This window comes from Monodon monoceros, unplaced genomic scaffold, assembly GCF_005190385.1.
Source record: "Monodon monoceros isolate NGI ecotype Baffin Bay Population unplaced genomic scaffold, NGI_Narwhal_1 Super_Scaffold_1, whole genome shotgun sequence".
Lineage (NCBI taxonomy): Eukaryota > Metazoa > Chordata > Mammalia > Artiodactyla > Monodontidae > Monodon > Monodon monoceros.
Genome location: NW_021703765.1, coordinates 66,079,678 through 66,103,110, shown reverse-complemented (window position 1 = coordinate 66,103,110; position 23,433 = coordinate 66,079,678). Strand labels below are relative to the sequence as shown.

Genomic DNA, 23,433 nt, shown 5'->3' with positions numbered 1-23,433 from the left:
AAAGGTGTGCCATATTTCAGAGGAGCCGAGCGGTTAAGCTCCTTCCCTGAGCCGGGGGCACGTTCCCGGACAACACAGCTGCCGCCGTGTGACTCTGCCAAGGCATGTCACTTCTGTGCTCCCCACTTTTCCTTGCTTGTAAAACAAAAGGGGTACACTAAATGCCTTGCAGGTCTCTTCTAGTTTTAAAAAATTAAAAATCTACTCACTCTAGGAAGCCATCAAAACTGCGGTGGCTCTTTTAACTGCTCTGCTGGCCACAGCCCTAGAGCCCTCCCTGAGCTTGCCCGTGTCGGCGGCAGGGCGTGAGCACAGCCCTCCGGCGCTGCGATCTGTCTGGAAAGTCGGCGTTGCCAATGCACGTCCCCATGGTCGGGATTCAGAGTCACAGCCAAGCGGCCACGGCCCCCTGGGCTCTGAACCCCGGGCCCGAGTGGTTGACAGGTGTGAGCGGATGTGTGGGATGGTCCGCTCCCTGCTGTCCTCCTTCCTGGCATTGTCGCCACGGCCCAGTGCATCCATCACACTGCGGAAGCACGGCCACGGGGTGGGGCCTCGGTGATGGCACTGCTCTGATTTCTACGGACCCTTTCAGCCTGGCTGACTTCTCTCTGCCTGGGCAATCTGGACGCAGATGAGAGGATGGTGCTTTGACAGGGTGGAAACGTTTCCCTGTGGCAAGAGGGTGAGCCACAGGAGGGGCGGCGCCCCTACTCAGGCTCCTGCCAAGCCTGCCACACCCACATATCGCTCTCAGGACCCTAGGAGGTGGGGAGGCTCCTCTTCTACAGATCAGAGAGGCCAAGAGCCTGGACGAGGTTGCTGGCCAGGGCAGGGTCAAGCCTCCCACCTGCCGGGGAGGGAGGGGTTTTATTGTGTCCTCCCAGCATTCAGGACACACTGAGCAACCTGCACTTGCCTCCGATCCCTGCCCTCCCTGCTGCTGGGTCCACAAAGGTGACGTTGACAGCGGGCGGCCTCTCCCAGATTTCGCGGGAGCAGGAAGGAGGGCCGGGCTCCCGGGACTCCCAGCTGCTCCGCCACGCTGCTCCAGCAGGGGGCGCTGGCTCGCTTTTCTTGAGGCCTCCATTTATTGCCAGGGATCCCATCGGGCTAATTGACAGTCCAGCTCTCAGCAGAGAGGATTTTCTCACACCACATCGTGGTCTTTACCAGCTCATTCCTCAGATGATGTTTATTAATCTACTTCTGGAGAAATATTCGTTTTCTCTGCGGCTCGGCCATCTGTGTGGTAATGGGAAACGGAGGGACTAAGCACGCATCCAGGGAGACCGGAGGCAGGCAGGCAAGGGGGGAGCCGCCTGGTCTCTGCACCAGCAGGACGCAGAGCTACGAGGTGATATGTGGAGCGCTCCCGGGCAGGGCAGAGGCATCGGGGTAGTTTATGTCTCCGGAATGATGACAAAAGCCAGGTGGTCTGGGTAGCACTTTCAGCTCATGAATCTCCCTGCAGGGATGAAGAGATCTATTCCCCAGGCAGGGGGATTTATAACTGCCTGGGCCTGCAGAAGACCCTGTGCGAGGGGACTCGCTCGGGCTCACACGCTGATGCGCCCCACGCCGAGGCCCCTGTCTGGGGCAGGCGTGTGCCTACCGGGCGTCCGGGGAGGCCGTGGGACACCTGGGGGATGTGCGCTTGGAAGTCTCAGCCCGAACTGCCGCACTCAGCACAAGCTGGTTGCCCGTCTGCTGACGAGGGGAGTGAGGTCACGTGCCGAGTCAGTGTATGGGGGGGGGACCCACCCGGGGGGGACCCACCCCAACACACACACTGGTTTCTCAGCTTTCACAGTCAAAGATGGAGAGCGAGGAGAGCAGCGGACATGGGGGAGCAGGGGCTCAGCCCCCCTCAGGTGAGACTAAGGGAGGGGCCCCACCCAGGCTGAAGACCCCAGGGATGGTAGCAGCCAGCCTGGCCCAGAGATCCCGCCCGTCCCGCCTGTCTCTTGGCACAGAGGGAGGAGCCCAAACCTAAGCTTGGTGCATCCCAGAGATTCGCAAGGACTTCCCAGGGCTCCGCACACACTTCCACCCAGAGGCAGGACTGGGAACAGGCCTCCCTTGTCTGAGGAGGGGCAGGGACCAGGCAGAATACAGGGGAGCAGAGAGGAAAGGGGCGTTTCATGAAAGCATGACAGGCGAGCTGAGCGAGGAGCCCGCTTTGCTCTTCCAGGTGCTGCGAAGCAGGGATGCCTGCCTCGCAGGCTTCCCTCCTGCGGCTTGGAGGGTCTTCTCCTTTCCCACCTTTCCCATGTCCTCCCCTCTGTGCTCAATTCCCTGCCAGGCACTGGGGTCCTTCCCATCTGACAGGGCTGCAGAGTGAGCTGAGCCAGGAGCACTCACCGGGGCACGTCTGGCATCTTTAGGGCAACTGGAGGGAGAGGACAGGAGAGAACCATGGGACAGGGGGCCTCTTCTGGGGTGGGCCAGGCCAGGCTGACCCGTGGCCATCACTGGAATCCTCCCACCAGGCAGGTCTCACCTGCACCCCCCACACCTCCACTGTCACAGTTCAGTAAACAGAGACTCTAGGTTAAGCATCTCACCTAAGACCCAGGTCATGGGCAGGGCCCTGCTGGCAATGCAGTCAGGCAGCAGGGGGCTGGGGAGTCCAAGGCCCAGTGCTGCCACAGCCTCAGGCCCTGAACCCTCGTCTGGAGTGCCCCGTCACCCAGGATGACAGACGCTGCACTGAGCGCTGTACTCCAGGCCGTCTGCGCGCGGGGCGCACCCAGGTCAGGCTGCGCAGGGCCAGGAGAAAGAGAAGGCCTCCCGCCACAGCGCTGAGCTCGTTCTAAGTGCAGCCGCTTTGCCCAGGCACCTGGCTCCTCACCTTCTCTGAGGCCTTTATCACATGTTTTCACTTTCCAGTGGCCAGTTCAGGAGGCTTCCGCTCTGTGCTCACAGCAGCAGGGTCCCGGGCCTGGGGGGGATCCTGCCTCCACTCCTCGAGAGCCCCCCACCTTTCTCAGGGGGGCCTCCTGCCTCACAGCCAAGGAGCTGGGAGCGGCCCTGGCAGACAGAGCCGAGCTCCTGTTCCGTGGGCCCCTGCTGCCTGTGAAACCACTTGGGTTCCTTCCTTCCCACCCCCAGCCCTGACCTGGGTGCTCCAAAATCCCCTCCGGGGCTCTGAACTGCATCTTCTGAGGGAACAGGGGCTGGCTGGCCTGAGATTTGAACAAGTACCTGGGTTTTAAAGTACCAGTGGAAAGATTAATTGGCAAATCCATTATATTCAAGCAGCCAGAGATGCCTCAATTCAATTAAAAAAAAAAGGACTCTGATAGCATTCAGTGACTCTCTGCCATGAACATCCTCACATGAAGGGTTGTCTCCTCGGGGAGATGAAGGCTGTTAAGTACTGCATTTTAAGTACTTATTCAATAAGCTGTCGGTGCTTTCTGCTTGCTCACCTACCTAATCACCAAGCACCTGGTTCACTGCTCTGGTCCCTCCTCGGGAGGTGGGCTCAGGCAGAGACCCCTGCTCTTCCAGTGACACCAACTCCTCTCAAGCCCAGGGATGAATCTGGACTGCACGAGGCTTCTCTTCTCTTGCTCTTGGGCTCTCCTGGGAATGGTGGTCAAGGGCTGTGACACACGTACCACCAAGGGGCCTGGGACTGCCCTCCTGCAGAAACCACAGCCGCTGCCCACTCTGCTCTTTGCTGCAATGTGCATGAGGCTCCATGGCCAAGCCTGGGGATGGTTGCCTTGGAAAAGCCTGATGCCCAGGCCAGCCTTGCACAGGCTTTGCCTGCTGACCCCATTCAGGGCCCAAGCTGGGCAGTCATGGGGGAAGGGGCTTATTATGTGCTCAGGGATGGAGAGAAGAGGACCCTGTGTGTGGTGGCCTGCCCAGCTGATGCTAACACAGAAACCCCCTTTCCAAAGGGCCTTGCACCCATGGGTGATTTGTGGGTCCAAGCATGTCCCCCCACAAACCTGTAGAGTCTCACTCACTCATTTATAAAGAACCCCAGAGCTGTATTAGTCAGTGTTGTCCAAAGACAGAACGCACCGCCTCAGGAGGTGGTGAGCTCCCTCTCACTGGAGGAGTTCAAGCAAAGGCTGAGTGATCACCTGGCAGGAGCATTAGAGGGGTGGGGATCTGGGAGCTAGAGCACTGTCTTGGGACATGGCCAGACACAGATCCTAATGCTAGCTCTGTCGCTGAGCCCATGTGACTCGCCCATTGGGAAGGCACGCCTCTGTGCCACACTAGGCGTGGGCACCCAGACCACACCATGGCGGCCCCCCTCTTTGGTCCCACAGGATGGTGGTGCCTCCTTCTCTTCCTGCAGGACCCCCAGTCTTGGTCACTGACTCTCTTGGAGGACCCCGACCAGGCCAAGGAGGCTTACTTGCCGATTCGCCCACCTGGTCTTCTTTCGGGGGTGTGTGTGGCTGGGGTGCTAGCTGGAAGCTGCAAAGCTGAGGGAGGGCTCTGGCCCCCTCTCTAGAATGGGGAGCCCTGACACTTCGTTGCCCTCCGCTTTGGCTCTAGCCACTGATGTCTGGGCAACAGGAAAGCCCCTGTCTGCACCATATCACACATACTGCCATAAAGTGAAAAAGTAAAGACCTAGCACGCATGTTGCACCAGTGGCAGCAACAGAAGTCAGAACATTTCTCTGGGATTCTGGTCCTAATTGATCCTGGCTGGGTGCACCTGCAATGCCAAGGCACAGCCCTAGGACCCAGAATCCAGGTGCAGCTGAAAGCCTGTCCTGCTCCTCTTCCTCTTTTCTGCAGCAAATGTGATCTGCTGACTGCCCCCAGGTTCAGACACACACACACACACACACACACACACACACACACGCACTGGCCTTCCAGCCCTCAGCATAACTTCCCAAGCATTCTGCAGGATGAGGGCTAGAGCCCTCTCTGGGGGCTGCTGCTTTGCCCAGTGAGGGCCCCCAGGGTCAGGTGCTAAACGAGAGAAGACTGCTCATTTCCTCACTAGCAGTGCCTGCCCTGGGCTCGACATGCAACTGTGTTTTCTGCCAAAGTGCACAGGCAAGAAGAAAAATAGTGGCTGTGGAGACCTCAAGAACAAAGACCAAGCTAGCTGTGCAGTGTGGGGAGAGAAAGAGGAAGAGGGGGAGAAAGAGAATTCTAAGGCCAAGTCTCACTTGACTTGCCTCTGCTGCAGCAGCCTCACTGCCAAACCAGTCCCGCAAACTGCCTGGAACAAAAGAGCCAAGCAGCCCATGAATCACGGGGCTGGAGGGCCCTGCAGAGGGGAGCTGGTGCTGCTACACACACGGCTGCTTCCACTTCACCTCTGTGGGCTCCAGGGACAAGTGCTCTGCCGTCCCAGCCAGTGACAAACCAGCCCACCTCCTGGTCACGAAGGGGCAGCAAGAAAGGCCTGCCTGGGACCCCATGCAGGGCAGGGCAGCACACAGGCCGGCAGGGCAGCTGGGAGGCGGGACCTGAAACCCAGCTTTGCACCTGCTGCGGGGGCAGGTCTCCACCCACCCAGCCTGTGCGTGCCCCTCAGCTGCGAGACTCGAGGATGGGCTGGAAGTTTGCAAGGGCCCACACCATCCTAACCGACAAGGATACCCTGGCCTATGTGGGTCACTTGGAAGGATGGAGGCCAGAGACCTCTCCTCCTGGGCTTGTTGGGAAACAGCAGAGAGCACACAGCATGGCAACTGTCCTAGGCCTTTGGCTCCCTGCACTGAAGCTGAAAGAATGCAGCCTGTTTCCCCTCATCTGATCTGCCCTCAGAAGTCTCTAGAAGGTCAGGATTGGAAAGGTGTGCAGAGGCCACTTCTAACCCCTTTGTTTTCCTGAGGGCAGGCCTGAGGCTTCGAGCAGGTCAGGCCCTGATGAGGGAGCTGGGCACAGAGCAGCCAGGCAGCGAGGCCCAGGCTCCCGTGCTGCAGGCCTTGCTGCCCCCTCCCAGCCTCAGGGCTGGCCCAGTCCTCAGCCTGGCCCTGGGCACAGACTGCATTGTTTAAATGAACCAATGAACTAATCCATGGTATTGTGCTCACTGGACCTACCCCAGAGCTGCTCAGAAAGACAACAAACATTTTCCCAAAGCAAGCAACTCCATGATCCAAAATTCACACCACCTACCATCCAGGGGTGATAAGCTAGGATCCCGGGTACACCTGGTTTGACCCCTTTCTTGCCTTAGCACCCGAGGCCCCGGAGGAGGGGCTCCTGGCCGCAGGCACGCCTGTGATCAGGCTGGCCATGGATGCCTGACGGCCTGCTGCTGGCTCTCTCTCTCTTACGAGCAAAGGACATGAGGTGGGACAGGAAAAGAAAGGGCGGGTGAGGCTGCAACCCACGGTGGTCAACACCTGTTCCACAGGTACATACAAATTTCATCCCTTCTAAAGTTTATCCACCCACATTATCATAAGAATCTAAGTTTAGCACTGTCCTTCACACCTAAAACAGTAGAAAGTCAGCACGAGTACATGTGCATTAGGAAGCCTGTCATGTGCTGTTCATACATTAACTCCTCAATTCCCATGTTAAGGGAACCCTGAAAAGTAGGAAGCTTGTTCCCACTTCAGCAACGAGGAAACAGGCTGACAGTGGTGAAGTCACCTGCCTAGGGTCCCACAGGTGGCACGCGGCAAGGCCAGACCTGAGCCCCCAGCTCTTCGCACCCTAGTTCACAACCATGGATCACAGCACCAGGCAGAGTCGAGAGTCACCTGCCTCAGAGGCCGAGGAGCAGCGGCAGAGGGCGGAACCAGGCCCGACCCACCTCCCCGCGCCTGGTCCTGTCCCTCCACAAAATTAAAGCCACGAGGGACACCTGCAAAGGGGGCAGGGCCGAAGAGGAAGCTGGGGGTGAACCAGACTGAGGTTCTGGCGTCCTTTCAACCAAGTTGCCACTTCCTACAGCCCCAGCTCCTGGCTCCCATCCCATTTGGATCGCCCCTGGGAAGTAAACACACGTTTGTCACCGTGACAGCACAATAATGAGAGGAAACCAGGGCCTGGAGTAGGAGCAGACGGGGCACACAATGCCCCACACACAGGGCAGCCCGGCCGAGGCCGCCTCCACCCAGAGCACAGTCACTCCCTCCTGGGTGCCTGGCTCAACCTGCTGCCCTTCAAAGGCAGGGACCTCAGAGAGTCTGGGACGTCTTTCTAGAAAGGTCTCTCCAAATGTGACTCCCAGGTTGTCGCCAGGCAACCAAATGACAGCGGGACAGGTGCCCCTCAACCCCAACCGCCTGCCCCTGTTTATCTGGACGCACCTCGGCTGTCACCCCTGGCGAAAAGGCGCAGGGGTGTGCTGGGTGGCAATTTCAACTCTGACCCATCTCGGAGCCGCTGAGGTCTATCTGGTCAAGTAACGGGGAGATGGGGCCTGGGTCTGGACGGGCTCTCCCTCCAGCAATGCTGGCATCCACTCTTCCGGGCCTCCCTCAGTCTCAGGCCAGGAAGGGGCCTGGCCGTGAGTTACTGGCAAAAGCTGGCAAAGAAGTATGTGAAGCCACTCTGTGTGGCTTCTGCCTGGCGTCTGGGAAATCAGCTCCGAGGTCACGGGAAGAAGCGGCCGACTGTCCCCTGGGCCTCCCGTCCCAGCCAAGGCGGAATGTCTCATCAAGCCTGCTACCGCTTCCTCCCCTCACCCGGAGGGGCTGCTGTGACGCCCAGGCCCCGGGGAGCGGGGGCCCGGGAGTACCACGCTCGCTCCTGCAGACTCACATCCCAGCCAGAAGCCCAAGCAGCCAGAAGGAGCATCCCCCGAAAGCACGCTATCCACACTGCCGGGCCGCCCTGCCTGGCACCAGCCCAGGAGGCAGGGCCACACATACCTGTTAAAGAGGTTGTTGCGGCGAACCATCCGAAGAAAGCCAGTGGGGTCGGTGACCGAGTTGAGCCTGTTGTTCATCTCCTCAAACTGCTGGTCCATGATGTCTCCAGCTTCACTCTCTGTCTCACTGCTGGCACAGGCCCTGTGGGGAAACGGCAGAGAAAGGGCGCTGAGCACTGCTGCAAGCCTGCTCCGAGGCCCCATCAGTTCAGCACCCAGCGCGGCCCCGCACGGCACCTCCTGAGTCCCTTCCTGCTCCCCTCAGCCTACGCCCTGCCCACTCGTGTCGCACTCCGCTGGCTGCATCCCTTGTGAACCCGCTGCAGGAAAGGGCTGGGCCGGCACCCAGGCTGCCCTCCATGCATCCAGCGTGTGCCCGACACAGACCGGGTGCTCAACCACCATTTGTTGTGTCCTGACTGCCAGCTGGGGCGCTCCGCCAGGGCAGAGCTTGGGTGAGTGTGCTGAGTGGCAGGAGCCCCAGTCCATTCCAGCCCAGAACCAGTAATTAAGCACCTACCTGTGTCAGGCACCATGCCAGGTGGGGGCACACACAGCCCCCAAAGGCATTTTTCCAGACGAGGAGACAAACATGCACACGAGTGGCTGCAGTGCCAGGCAGAGGGGGACTTTGAAATGTAGGCTTGAGAAACGTTGCTGACTGGAGCCCATTTCCAAGCTCAGCATGAGGGTGTTATAATTTTTGAATTAATAAATTCATATTTCCCCTGTGACAGACTGTAAAAGAACATCTCACAATGGATTTTAAATAAATAGAAGTACCCAGAAGGGCCCTGATTCATCAGTATGATTAAAATAACAAAGGGCATATTAAACGTAAAAGCTGTGCCCTGTGGCCCTGCGAAGCCAAGACAGACGTGATGACATGGTCACAAAGGTATCCGGGGGGGCGCTGGCCTCCGCCGGTCCTCACCGTGTCCCAGTCCACCGAGGCTGAGGCTCAGCGAGGGCAGACCTCTATGTGGAGCCCCGTCTTCCTTCAGCATCCTGATTACATGCAGACTTTGTGGAAATGCTGAGTGATGTCTGGCCCACAGACGACACTCAACCCACGTGGCAACTTTGTTTAAAGTCTCCTGCTGCCTAAGGAGCAGAGGGGAAGAGTGGAGAGTGCCAGGGCACTGGAGGCAGAGGACAGACGCACAGACCAGCCACGTACGCCACTCACATGCTGGAGAAGTGGGATCTGGAAAGGAACAGACTTCCTGCTGCCCAGAGGGAAAAGGCTTGGCGCCTTGAGATTTGGGTTTGGCCCAGGTGAGCATGGCCTGCTTCAAATGGCTAGGCTGGTGAGCCCGTGGCATCAGGATTACAGGACAGAGAAGGGGAATGACCCCCTCACCGGGTCGTCACAGAGACAAATGAGACGCAGCGTGTGAAGCTGCTCAGTAAACCTGAAGGCTCTAAGTGAACGTCAACCCTGGTGAGATGTCCATTTTATGTGTCAACTTGACTGGGCCCTGGGGTGCCCAGACATTTGATGAAACATTATCCTAGGTGTGGCTGTGAGGGTGTTTCTGAGAGATTAACATTGGAACCAGTAGACTGAGGAAAGCAAACTGCCCTCCCCATGTGGGTGGGCCCCATTCAATCCACTGAGGGCCTGAACAGAACAAAAAGGGGGAGTAAGAGAGCACTCCCTGCCTGCCTACCTGCCTTCGAGCTGGGACACGGGTCTCCTTCCCCTTCAGATGTGGACAGATTGGAACTTACATCACCGGCTCTCCTGTGTGTCCAGCTCGCCCAAGACAGATCTGGGACTTCTCAGACCTCATAACGGTGTGAGCCAATTCCTCACAATAAACTTCCACGCATGTGTCTGTGTGTGTGTGCACGCACGTGCCCTATCTGTTTCTCTGGAGAACCTGGCATCAGGCACCAGATTCCGACTCAGCCGTGCTCCTTGCAGAAGGTCACGCAAACGTCCCATCACTGGGAGAGGATCTCAGGAGCCGGAGCCCCAGAGAAGTGTCAGGACTGGGGCAATCTTCAAGGGCTGCAGAGAGGTATGATTTCTGAGCCAGCTGCTGTCCTTCGTCCCAGAACCACAACGATGGCTGGTAAAGGCATTAGCCTGCCTTTCTTCCCAGCCACACAATCCAGACATGACCCTTCAAACCCAGTACAGTGCCCAGCATACAGCAGGTACGCAAAGAGGAACTGCTGAACGAATGCCTATACTGGAGAGCATTTTACAACATGCAAAGTATTTTTACACAGATTTAATCCTATCTGTCCAACAAGCCTGTGAGGCAGTTCTCGTCATCTCCACTTTATTTCTGAGGAGACTGAGGTCTGGAAAAGCTGAGGAACTTGGCCAAGGAGCACTAAGTGGTAGAGCCAGACCTGACCTCCCCGCCCCTCCCCCTCTAAGGCTCTAAGTGTGGGGTTTGACTAGGGGAAGGAAGGGATTGAATACAGGAAACTTCCGAGCACCTAAACAAATCACCATGGCTTCCAACCTGTTGGAGAGCAGGAGCAAGGTTTTATTCCTCTTGCCACCCCACGGGCGTCAGTCGACAGGGTGAGCAGCTGAAGGCTTAAAATGCTCCCTTGGGAGTTGAGGGCCCTTCACAGAGACCCTGGTAAATATCACTCAACAAGCTCTTCTGTCCAGGGACACATTTATCATCTGAACACGACGGGCTGCTTGGAGCTGAGAAATCTGCCTGTCATTCGGTGCTTTGCAAAGGCGAGAAGAATTGGCTGGAACCGGTATCGGCCTCCATTATCTTGCAGCTCCGCTCGTGCTGTCAGCTGCGGACTGAGCCCTCAGAATCTCATACTTAATGGGGTTGTTTCCTATTTCCTGACCCTTCAGAGTATTAACACTGAAGGGAAAAACAAACAGGCGATGTCAAAGATAAGGGAATCTCCCATTTACAAAACAAGACTCATCTATACAGCAGGGATTCCGAGTGTCTTGCCATCAATGGTCGCCATATCACAAGCACAGGTCCCTCATTTCTCTGAGAGACTTTCTAGAGATGGCATATCAGCTAGTCTGATGCCATTCACTTCAATCCAGCAAGGATTACTGAGTGGGACCTACGTGCAAGAACCACAAAGGCCAAACAAGAGAGTCTCACTACGCCTGCCTTCAAGGCACATACCAACCTGTATGACTAGTGACTACTGGCTAAGGTGGGTTAAGAAGGAGGCAGGAGGGTATCAGCCTATAGCCAAGAGAGGGAGGGCATAAGAGCTTTCCTGGAATTAGCTGCATCTGAGCGGCATCTGAAGGATACAACTTTGACAGGTAGAGGCTGGGATGGTGGCTGGGAGTGGAGGGATGGAACAGTATGAGGAGGTGTGGAGATAAGACAGTGTGGGGACTCTCTGGGGCCCAGGGAATAGCCCAGGTGAGCTGGAGGAGAGGGAAAGAGTGGCAGAGAGGAAGGAGAGAGTGGTGGGAGGCCTTGAACTTGGAAGGCAGTAGAGAGCTGTCAGTCCAGGCCTCTAAGCAGGGCGTAGTGGGCTCAGGGCTGCTGTATGAGAGACAGTCAACTGGCCCAGACTGGCGAATGCCAATTACACGGGAAGGAGAAAGTCAGGTGGCTATTACCAGCACCTACTCAGAAGCAGCCCTGAAGGCCCAGGGTCGAGCCCAGTGCGGGCTGTTTGCCCCTCACACCTACTAGAAACCCCACTCTCAGGAGTTACTATTGTGTTAATACATTAATGTACCCTGGGTCTCAACACGCCAGGTGAGGCAAGCTTTCCACAAGCCCTCGGGCTCTGAGATCTGGGTAGTGGCTCCCTCCTCTGCCCCGAGCTCCCATCCCTTGTCTCCCTACAAATGGACAAGGCTGGCTGTGAACCCACCTTCCTGGTTCCTCCTCATTCTTTGCTCTCTATTATCACCAACAATGGTGCTGCTTGTCCTGTGGTTGGGCCGGCTATCCCATTAGTCTGGACCTGTGAACTAGGGTGGCAAGGCTGAGGGTGAGGAAGTGAGAACTAACAGGAGAAACATTACCAAACAGAGGGCTTATCTTCCTGAAACTCATTGAAGGGAAAGGGTAAAAGACAACTAGCAGTTAATTTATGGCAGACAGAGAAACTGAAAGTAGAAGCTAGTCTTCAGTGGAAGAGGAAGGGGTTCAGTTTGGACATGCTCAAAGTGCAGACAGGACACTGAGTTGGTGATGCCAAGTATGTAGACAATGATTCAATTATTTAGATGGTCTTCCTTCCAGAAGGGCTGGAGACTATTAGAAATCCAAGTCTGGTGCTGAAGAGAGAGGTTGGGACCAACTGTTTAATATCCCATTCATTTATTCACTTAATAAATGTTATTAAGAATTTGTTATAAATATCCTGCTATACCACGTTCGGTTCTAGGTAAAATGGAGTAAAAACACATTCCACCCCACCTTTCCGACTGAATACAACTATAAATTCTTGATGGGCTACACAGAACAGGATATCTGAGGAATGTGAAAAGTAAACAATAACAGGCAAATGAGGGAGGAAGCCCAGAATTCAAAGTGCCACCAAATCAGTACTGAGCTTCACACTCTTTGTCCCTGTGAAATCCATCAGACAGGTCTCTCTGAAACCCCCAGCAGGAATCAGTGTGAACAGAGACCTCCAGGAGACGCCCTCTGTTTCTGGCTCAGAGACACTACAGAAAATCTCCCATTTTTCTTATTCTTTCATTTCTGTTCTAATGTTCCAGGCCACAAACAAATCCTGTCAGTTGACCTACTCTAAAATAATTGCTAATGGAAGTCATTCAGATAGAAGGGAAATGACACCAGAAAGAACTAGGAACATCAGGAAAGAAGGGAGAGTAACAGAAATATCAAATGTCTGAGTAGATATAATAGACTATTCTTCTCCTAACACTGTCTGCTGGAGTTTTATTTATTTATTTTTATTTATATTTTTTAAATAAATTTAGTTTTATTTTTTATTTATTTATTTTTGGCTGTGTTGGGTCTTCGTTGCCGTGCGCGGGCTCTCTCTAGTTGTGGTGAGCAGGGACTGCTCTTCATTGCGGTGCATGGGCTTTTCACTGCGGTGTTTTCTCTTGTTGCGGAGCATGGGCTCTAGGCGCATGGGCTTCAGTAGTTGTGGCACGCGGGCTTCAGTAGTTGTGGCTTGCAGGCTCTAGAGTGTAGGCTCAGTAGTTGTGGCGCACGGGCTTAGCTGCTCCGTGGCATGTGGGATCTTCCCAGACCAGGGATCAAACCTATGTCCCCTGCATTGGCAGGCGGATTCTTAACCACCGTGCCACCAGGGAAATCCCTGGAGTTTTAATGTAGGTAGATGTAGTATGTAAGACAAATACAAGATGGGGAGGGGTGCTGGTAAAGGTTCCCATATGGTGATAAGACTTTTATATTTTTCTTGAATTAATAAAGTATCAATAGTAAGTAAACTGCAGAATATAAAAAGTATATATATATTATAATCTCTAGAACAACTATTTTAAAAGCTACAAAAAGAAACATAGTCAAAGACACAAGAGATAAATTAAGGGACTTCAAAAAAAAAGTTCAAATAACCCAAAATGAGGCAAGAAAGGGGAAACAGAGGAATGAAAAACAGAGACTCAAATGAAAAACTAATATTAATATGACATACATAAATCCACACATATCAATATTTACATTAAAAGTAAATAGTCTAAATACAGAGACTGACAGAATGGAATTAAAAACACAATCTAATTAAATGCTTTTACAAGAAATTCTCTTCAAATATGATACAGGAAGGTTTAAAGTAAAAGGATACAAAAAGATTTATCATGCAAATAGTATTCAAAACAAAGCTGGAGTGGTTATGTTAATATCAAAGTAGACATCAAAGCAAAGAAAATTACCCGGGATAAAGAGGGACATTACACAATGATAAAAGGGCCAATTCACCAGGAACATAAAATGGTTCTCAATGTGTATTCACCTATCAGCAGAGCTTCAAAATATATGATGTAAAAACTGACAGAACTGAAAAGAGAGGTGGATAAATTGACAGGGATTTTAATACTCCTTTCTTATTAGTTGACAGAACTGGTAGACAGAAAATCAACAAGATACAGAAGAACTGAACAATACCATCAACCAACTGAATATAATTGAAATTTAGAGAAAACTCTACCCAACAAAAGTACAACACATATTCTTGTCAAATGCATGGAGAATATTCCTTAGAATAGACCATACCTTGGGTCATAAAACAACCTTAACAAATTTTAAATAATGCAAAATATGCCCTCTGCCCACCATGGAATTAGATTTGAAAGCAAAAAAACGAAAGTTAACAGGAAAATCTCCCAACACTTGGAAACTAAACAACACACTTCTAAATAACTGTCAAAGAAGAAGCCTTAAGAGAAACTAGGAAAATATTTTGAACTGAACAAAACTGAAAATACAACATAAATTTGTGGGACATAGATAAAGCCTTAGAGATAAGTAAATAGCATTAAATGCTTATATTAAAAAAGAAAGGGCTGAAATGACAAGAAGGTGGGGGTAGCAATACTCATATCAGACAAAACAGACTTTAAAACAAAAGCCATAAAGAAAGATAAAGAAAGACACTATATAATGACAAAAGGATCAATACAAGAAGGGATATTACACTCATTAACATAAAGGCACCCAATATAGGAGCACCTAAATACATAAAATGAATGCTAACAGACATAAAGGGAGAAGCTGATGGGAATACAATAACAGTAGGAGACTTCAACACCCCACGGACATCAATGGACAGATCTTTCAGACAGAAGATCAATAAGGCAACAGAGATCCTAAATGACACAATAGAACAGTTAGACTTAATTGATATTTTCAGGACATTACATCCAAATGCACAGAATATACATTCTTTTCAAGCGTACATGGAACATTCTCTAGGGTACACCACATACTAGAACACAAAACAAGCCTCAACAAATTTAAGAGGACAGAAATTATTTCAAGCATCTTTTGTGACTACAACGGCATGAAACTAGAGATCAACCACAGAGAGAAAAACAAGAAAAAAACGATTACATGGAGACTAAAAAACATGCTACTAAAAAACCAATGGGTGAAGGATGAAATCAAAGAGGAAATTTTAAAAATGCCTCAAGACAATAAACACACAACCATACAAAATCTATGGGATGCAGCAAAAACGTCCTAGAGGGAAGTCCATAGTGATACAGGCCTTCCTCAAAAAAAGATAAAAATCTCAAATAACCTAACCTACCACCTAAAAGAATTAGAAAAAGAAGAAACAAAACCTAACGTCAGCAGAAGGAAAGAAATAATAAAGAGAGGAAATAAATAAAATAGAGATTAAAATAAAAATAGAAAAATCAATAAAACCAAGATCTGGTTTTTTGAAAGGACAGACAAAATTGACAAACCTCTGGCCAGGCTCACCAAGAAGAAAAGAGAGAGGACCCAAATAAACAAAATAAGAAATGAAAAAGGATAAATAACCAATACCACAGAAATACAAAGAAGCATAAAAACAATTATATGAACAATTACATGCCAACAATTTGGACAATCTATAAGAAATGGACAAGTTTCTAGAAACATACAGCCCACCAAAAGTGAATCAAGAAGAAATACATACTTTGAACTGACAAATCACTAGAAGTGAAATAGAATATGTAAAAAAAAAAAAACAAAAAAAACTTCCCTGCAAACAAAAGTTCAGGACCAGATGGCTTCACTGGGGAATTCTGCCAAACATACAAAGAACTTATACCAATCCTTCACAAACTCTTCCAAAAGACTGAAGAGGAGGGAACATTCCCAAAGTCATTCTATGAAGCCAACAATCACCCTGATACCAAAACCAAAGACACTACCAAAAAAGAAAGTTATAGGCCAGTATCTTTGATGTATAGATGCAAAAATCCACAATAAAATATTAGCAAACCAAATCCAACAACACACAAAAAGGGTCATAACCATGATCAAGGTGGATTCATTCCAAGGTCACAAGGAAGGTTCAACATATGCAAATGAATGTGATACACCACAATAGCAAAAGACAAAAACCACATGATTATCTCAATAGATGCAGAAAAAGCATTTTATAAAATGCTTCATCCATTCATGATAAAAACTCTCACCAAAATGGGTATAGAGGGAGCTTATCTCAATATAATAAAAGCTATTTATGACAAACCCAGAGCCAACATAACACTCAATGGTGAAAAGCTGAAAGCCTTCCCACTAAAATCTGGAACAAGACAAGGATGCCCACTATCACCACTTCTATTCAACATAGTATTTTGGAAGTCCTAGCTACAGCAATCAGACAAGAAAAAGAAATAAAAGGCATCCAAATTGGAAGGGAAGAGGTAAAATTGTCATTATATGCAGATGACATGATACTCTAGATAGAAAAACCTAAAGACTCCACACAAAAATTATTAAAACTGATAAATGAATTCAGCAAGGTAGAAGGATACCAGATGAACATACAGAAATCTATTGCATTTCTCTACACTAACAATGAAATATCAGAAATAGAAACTAAAAAAAAAAATCCCTTTTAAAATCCCGTTAAAAAAATACCTGGGAGGGCTTCCCTGGTGGCGCAGTGGTTGAGAGTCCGCCTGCCGATGCAGGGGACACGGGTTCGTGCCCCGGTCCGGGAAGATCCCACATGCCACGGAGCGGCTGGGCCCGTGAGCCATGGCTGCTGAGCCTGCGCATCCGGAGCCTGTGCTCCACAACGGGAGAGGCCACAACAGTGAGAGGCCTGCGTACCGCAAAAAAAAAAAAAAAAAACCTGGGGATAAACCTGACCAAGGAGGTAAAAGATTTATATGCTGAGAACTATAAAACATTGATAAAGGAAACTGAAGATGATTCAAAGAAATGCAAAGACATCCCACGATCTTGAAGTGGAAGAATTAATATTGTTAAAATGGCCATACTACCCAAAGCAATTTAAGATTTAATGTGATCCCTATCAAATTATCCCATGGAATTTCTCACAGAACTAGAACAAACAATCCTAAAATTTATATGGAACAACTAAAGACCGAGAATTGCCAAAGCAATTCTGAGGAAAAAGAACAAAGCTGGAGGCATAACCCTCCCAGACTTCAGACAATACTACTACAAAGCTACAGTAATCAAAACAGTGTGGTATTGGCACAAAAACAGACATATAGATCAATGGAACAGAACAGACCACACATGGTCAGTTGATCTTCAACAAAGAAGGTAAACATATACAATGGAGAAAAGATAGTTTCTTTAGCAAGTGGTGTTGGGAAAGCTGGACAGCTGCATGTAAATCAATGAAGTTAGAACTCTCCCTCACACCGTACACAAAAATAAACTCAAAATGGCTTAAAGACTTAAAGACATGACATCATAAAACTCCTAGAAGAGAACATAAGCAAAACCTTCTCTGACATAAATTGTAGTAATGTTTTCTTAGGTCAGTCTCCCAAGGCAAAAGAAATAAAAACAAAAATAAACAAATGGGACCTAATAAAACTTATAAGCTTTTGCACAGAAAAGGAAACCACAAACAAAAGGAAAAGACAACGTATGAACTGGGAGAAAATATTTGCAAACTATGCGACCAAAAAGGGCTTAATTTCCAAAATATATAAACAGCTCATACAGCTCAATATCAAAACAAAAAAACAACCAATCAAAAAATGAGCAGAAGACCTAAACAGACATTTCTCCAAAGAAGACATACAGATGGCCAAGAGGCACAAGAAAAGACACTCAACATCACTAATTATTAGAGAAATGCAAACCACAACTACAATGAGGAATCACCTTACACTGGTCAGCACAACCTTCATCAAAAAGTCTACAAAGAGGGCTTCCCTGGTGGCGCATTGGTTGAGAGTCCGCCTGCCGATGCAGGGGACACGGGTTCGTGCCCCGGTCCGGGAGGATTCTGCATGCCGCGGAGTGGCTGGGCCTGTGGGCCATGGCCGCTGAGCCTGCGCGTCCAGAGCCTGTGCTCCACAACGGGAGACGCCACAACAGTGAGAGGCCCGCGTACGGCAAAAAAAAGAAAAAAAGTCTACAAAGAATAAATCCTGGGGCTTCCCTGGTGGTGCAGTGGTTAAGAATCCGCCTGCCAGTGCAGGGGACACGGGTTCGAGCCCTGGTCCGGGAAGATCCCACATGCCGCAGAGCAACTAAGCCCGTGCACCACAACTACTGAGCCTGCGCTCTAGAGTCCGAGAGCCACAACTACTGAACCCACATGCCACAACTAATGAAGCTCACGTGCCTAGAGCCCGTGCTCCACAACAAGAGAAGCCACTGCAATGAGAGGCCTGCGCACTGCAAGGAAGAGTAGCCCCCGCTCACCACAACTAGAAAAAAGAAAGCCCGCATGCAGCAACAAAGACCCAACGCAGCCAAAAATAAATAAATTAATTTTTTAAAAAAAATCCTGGAAAGGATTTGGAGAAAAGGGAACACTCCTACACTGTTGGTGGGAATGTAAATTGGTGCAGCCACTATGGAGAACAGTATGGAAGTTCCTTAAAAAACTAAAAATAGAGTTACCATATGATCCAACAATCCCACTCCTGGGCATATATCCAGAAAAGACAAAAACTCTAATTCAAAAAGAAACATGCATCTCAATATTCATAGCAGCACTATTTACAATAGCCAAGACATGGAAGTACCTAAATGTCCATTGACAGAGGGATGGATAAAGAAGATGTGGGGTGTGTGTGTGTGTGTGTATGTATATACATATGTGTATATATATACATACAAACACATATATATATACACACACAATGGAATATTACTCAGCCATAAATAAGAATGAAATAATGCCATTTGCAGCAACATGGATGGACCTAGACATTATCATACTAAGTGAATTAAGTCAGACAGAGAAAGACAAATATCATATGATATCACTTGTATATGGCATCTAAAAAAATGATATAAATGGACTTATTTACAAAACAGAAACAGTCTCACAGACATAGAAAACAAACTTATGGTTACCAAAGGGGAAAGGGGGAAGGGATAAATTAGGAGATGGGATTAAAAGATACATACTACTGTATATAAAATGAACAGCGAGGACCTACTGTATAGCACAGGAAACTATATTCAATATCTTGTAATAACTATAATGGAAAAGAATCTGCAGAAGGATATACATATAACTGAACCACTTTGCTATACACTTGAAACTAACACAACATTGTAAATCAACAATACTTCAATTTAAAAAAAAGAAAAAATGGGCTGATATTAATAACTAAGCTTCCACTTTAATAAGCTAGAAAAAAATAAAGCAAAATAAACCAAAATAAACAGAGGCAGTAAAATAATAGAGCAGGGATCAACGAAATTGAAAAGATCAATGAAATTAAAACAATATCTTTTATAAAAAATGATAAAGCAAAAAGTTGGTTCCATGAAAAAAAATTAAAAAATCAATAAAATCTCTATCCAGGCAGACCAAGAAGAGAAAAGGCAAAATTTATCAATACGGGGAATGAAAGAGGAAATGTAACTATTGACCCCACAGAAATTAAAGGGATAAAAAAGGAATACTACAAACAACTCTACACATATGGATTCAACAACTTAGATGAAATGGATCAATTACTCACAAACCACAAAGTACTAAAATGCATCCAAAATGAAATAGATAACCTGAATAGTCCTATAACTACTAAAGAATTATATTCATAGCTGAAAACCATCCAAACTAGAAATCTCCAGGTCCAGATGGTTTCAATGGCAAATTCTACCAAACATTTAAAGAAGAAATAATGCCAATTCTACACAATCTCTTCCAGGAACCTGAAGAAAGAACACTTCCCAACTCATTTTATGAGGCTTACATTACTCTGATACCAAAGGCAGACAAAGATAATATGGGGGAAAAAACCCTGCAGACCAATATTCCACAGATCAAATACAAACAGACATAACAAACAAAAAGTATTATACACCACAGTCAAAGGGGAGTATGGTTATTCCAGGAATGTAAAGTTTGTTCAATATTTGAAAAATCAATCAATATAATCCACCATATTAACAGACTAAAGAAAAAAATACACGTTTAACTCATTTGACGCAGAAAAGCATTTGACAAAATCTAACACCAATTCATAATGAAAACTTACAAACTAAGAATAAAAGAGAACTTCATCAACCTGATACAGAGCAGCTACAACAAGCCTACAGCTGATACCATCCTTTATGATGAAAGACTGAATGCTTACCTTGGGAACAAGGTAAGGATGTCAGCTCACACCATTCATATTCAACACAGTCCTGGCAGTCTTAGCCAGTGCAAAAAGGCAACAGAAGGAAATAAAAGAGTAAACAGATTGGAAAGGAAGAAAATAATCTACTTACAGAAGACATTACTGTCTATGTAGAAAAGACTCTATGCAAAAAGACTCCTAAAACCACTGAGTTTCACAAGGTCATGGGATACAATATCAACACAAAAAACTCAGCATTTCTATATACTAGCAACAAACAATTACAAAATGAAAATTTTAAATGGTTCCATTTATAATAGCTCCAAAAATAAAATACTTAGGTGTAAATCTAACAAAACATGTATGGTATGTATGCTGAAAACTACAAAATGTGATGAAAGAAATCAAAAAAAGATTTAAATAAATGAAGAGACATACCATGTTCATGGATTTTAAGACTCAACATAATAATGACAGCAATTTTTCCCAAAATGATCTATAAGTTTAACGTAATTCCAGTCAAAATATCAAGCCATTTATGTTGCTGTAGAGAAGCTGATTCGAAAATTTATATGAAAAGGCAAATGAACTAGAGCAGGGAAAGCAATTTTGAAGAAGTAGAATAAAGTTGGAGGAATGACACTGCCAGATTTTAAGACTTGCTATAAAGCTACAGTAACAAAGATAGTGTGGTATTGGTAAAAGGATAGAAATATAGATCAATGAAACAGAATAGCGTCCAAAAACAGACCCATCTGAATATGGACAATTAACTTTAAACAAAGGTGCCAAGACAGCTTAGCAGAGGAGGTCTTTTCAATAAATGGTTTGGGAACAACTGGACATCCACATACAAAAAAATGAACCTTCTAAAAATGAACCCCAGACTAAATCTTACACACCATACAAAAACTAAGTCAAAATGAATCACAGATCTAAATATAACAATGTAAAACTATAAAACTCAAAGAAGAAAATATAGGAGAAAATTTTTGTGACCTGGGGTTAGTGACATATTTCTTAGATTCATTTCACCAAAAGCATGATTCAGAAAGAAAAAATTGATAAAACTGATGTCATAAAAATTAAGAACTTTTGCTCTGTGAAATACACTGTTAAGAGAAGAAAAAGACAAGCTATGGACTGAGAGAAAATATTTGTAAACCACATATCTGTCAGAGGACTTATATCTAGAATATATAAAATATCTAGAATATATAAAGAACTTTTAAACTCAACAAGAAAACATACAGCTCAATTTGAAAAATGGGCAAAAGACTTGAACAGTCACTTTGCCAAAGAAAATATAAGGATGGCAAATAAGCACATGAAGAAATGTTCAATATCATTTTGCCATTAGAGAAATGCAAATTAAAAGATGTCACTACACATCTATTTGAATGGCTCATATTTTAAAATGCTGACAATATCAGGTGCTGGTGAGACAGATCAGCTGGAACCCTCATATACTGCTGGTGGGGCTGCAAAATGGTATAGTCATTCCCAAAAATACTTTTCAGTTTCTTATAAAATGAAATACATATTTACCATATGACCCAGCAATTCCACTCCTGAAGAAATGAATTTATTTACCCTATTTACCCTAAAGAAATGGAAACTTATGTTACATAAAAACCTGTCAATGAATATTTATAGCAGTTCTAGTCATAACTACGCCAAACTACAACCAACCCAAAGTTCCTTCAGCAAGTGAATGGATAAGCAAACTGTGGTACCTCCATCAAATGGTCGCCAGGGGTTAGGGGGAGAGGGAGGTATAGGATATGGCTATAAAAAGACTATAAAAAGACAGTTATTTGGGTTATGGAACTTTTCTGTATCCTGATCGTGGTGGTCACACAAATCTATACATGCATTAAAACTCATAGAACTGACACCAGAAGAATAAAATTTACTGTGTGCCAATTATCCATTTATTGCCTCTGTGCTCCAAATTCACCCTGCGTTGCCTGCTCGGAGATAATGGACCACAGCCCTTTAAATATTTTTTCCTCTGCCAGCAGGCAGAGTTCTGAGCATTGTCGGTAGGCAGCTCTGGAGAGACAGGCAGGAGGAAGGGGTTCTGCCCTCCTGCTTCTGCTGTGCTTGTTCGGCGGGCTCCTGCTGGGCAGGTGCCTTCTCCAGTGTCCGACAGCCTCCAGTGGCCATCAACTTGCCCTGGTGACTACCCCTAGGGTGGTTCTGTAGTAGACTGAGACACCTCCCTGTGAACAGCTTCCCATAGCACCCTAGACAGCATATTTCCAGCAAATTCTGAGGGTGGATTTCCAGCAAGTTCCACTGGTGTGGCACCACAGCAACTTCTCTGCCACTGAGTGAGCCATGGCAGTGCCTCTCCAACAAGGTCCTCAGCCCTTGATGGGGGTGGGTTGGGCTGGGGCCTTCCTCCGCGGGTACTCAATCTCAGGGGTAGTGGCTGCTCCTTACACCTGCTATTCCTGTATTCTTCAGAATACTTTTACTAGCCAATCCCTTTTCATTCTAATCTCTGTTAGAGTATTTATCTATCCATGTTCAAATTACTGGGTGGTTTCTTGTTCTTACTTTGATCCTGACTGATACATACCATATGTTAATTTAAAAACATATACTAAATCCTGCTATTACTAAATTCTGAGAGGAATTCAGAAAAGCAAGATAAACTTTGGTGTCACTCATTCATCCATCTGGCCATCAGGTCAACCAACCCTCAAAACCATTCATTGTGCAACCAGTGTGTGCCAGGCCCTTAGCTGGGGCTGGGATCACTCCAAATGAAGACAGCCTCTAACCTTGACAAACTAATCTCTGCAACACAAAAATAAATTATTACATAGTACCGTGTATGTGTATAGAGATAGATTAAATGAAGTATCAGCAGGGGATGAGAGAGAGAGAGAGAGAGAAAGAGAGAGGGGCCAAATATGAGAATATGAACAGATAAGCAGCCAGTGGTTGTGCAGAGAGAGCCCCTGGAGCACTTGGACACATGGCCCGGTTTTGGTCACCCTTCTGATGGCCATGATCTGAAACAGAAGGAAAGGCAGAGAAGCACCGGCTTTGCAGACAAAACTGGTGGTCACAGTTCAGCAAAGGGGAGACCAGAGGCCTGGAAGGAGAGAAAAGATGTGGGCTGGGTGGCAAGGTGGGAGAATAGGAGATGGGAGGCTGCACAGCACTGGGAAGTTGGGGCTGCACTGAACGCCTTTCTCCCTGTTTTCCCCACATTCCAGTCCTGTTGGCCCAGCTCTGGACCCTTGGCCTGCCTGCCTGTCCTGCTCCCTGGGCCTGACACTATCTCCCCACCCCTGTGGCTCTCTAGGCCAAAGGATTCTGGCTCAGACTTGCCTCCCTGGCCCTTTCCTGGACGCTCGACGGAGGTAGACTTCTCTGTTCTT

At 47.8% G+C, this 23,433-nt stretch overlaps 1 protein-coding gene across 5 annotated transcripts in view; it reads right to left on the bottom strand.

Annotated features, from left to right (window-relative positions):
• The window catches only part of TTC28 (tetratricopeptide repeat domain 28), a 579,401-nt gene that overhangs the window by 30,845 nt on the left and 525,123 nt on the right, over nt 1-23,433 (bottom strand). For all 5 annotated transcript variants that reach the window (XM_029219000.1, XM_029219007.1, XM_029219015.1 and 2 more), the window contains one exon: nt 7,826-7,966. In XM_029219000.1, coding sequence (XP_029074833.1) covers nt 7,826-7,966 — 141 coding nt within the window. The remainder of the gene's footprint in view (nt 1-7,825; nt 7,967-23,433) is intronic.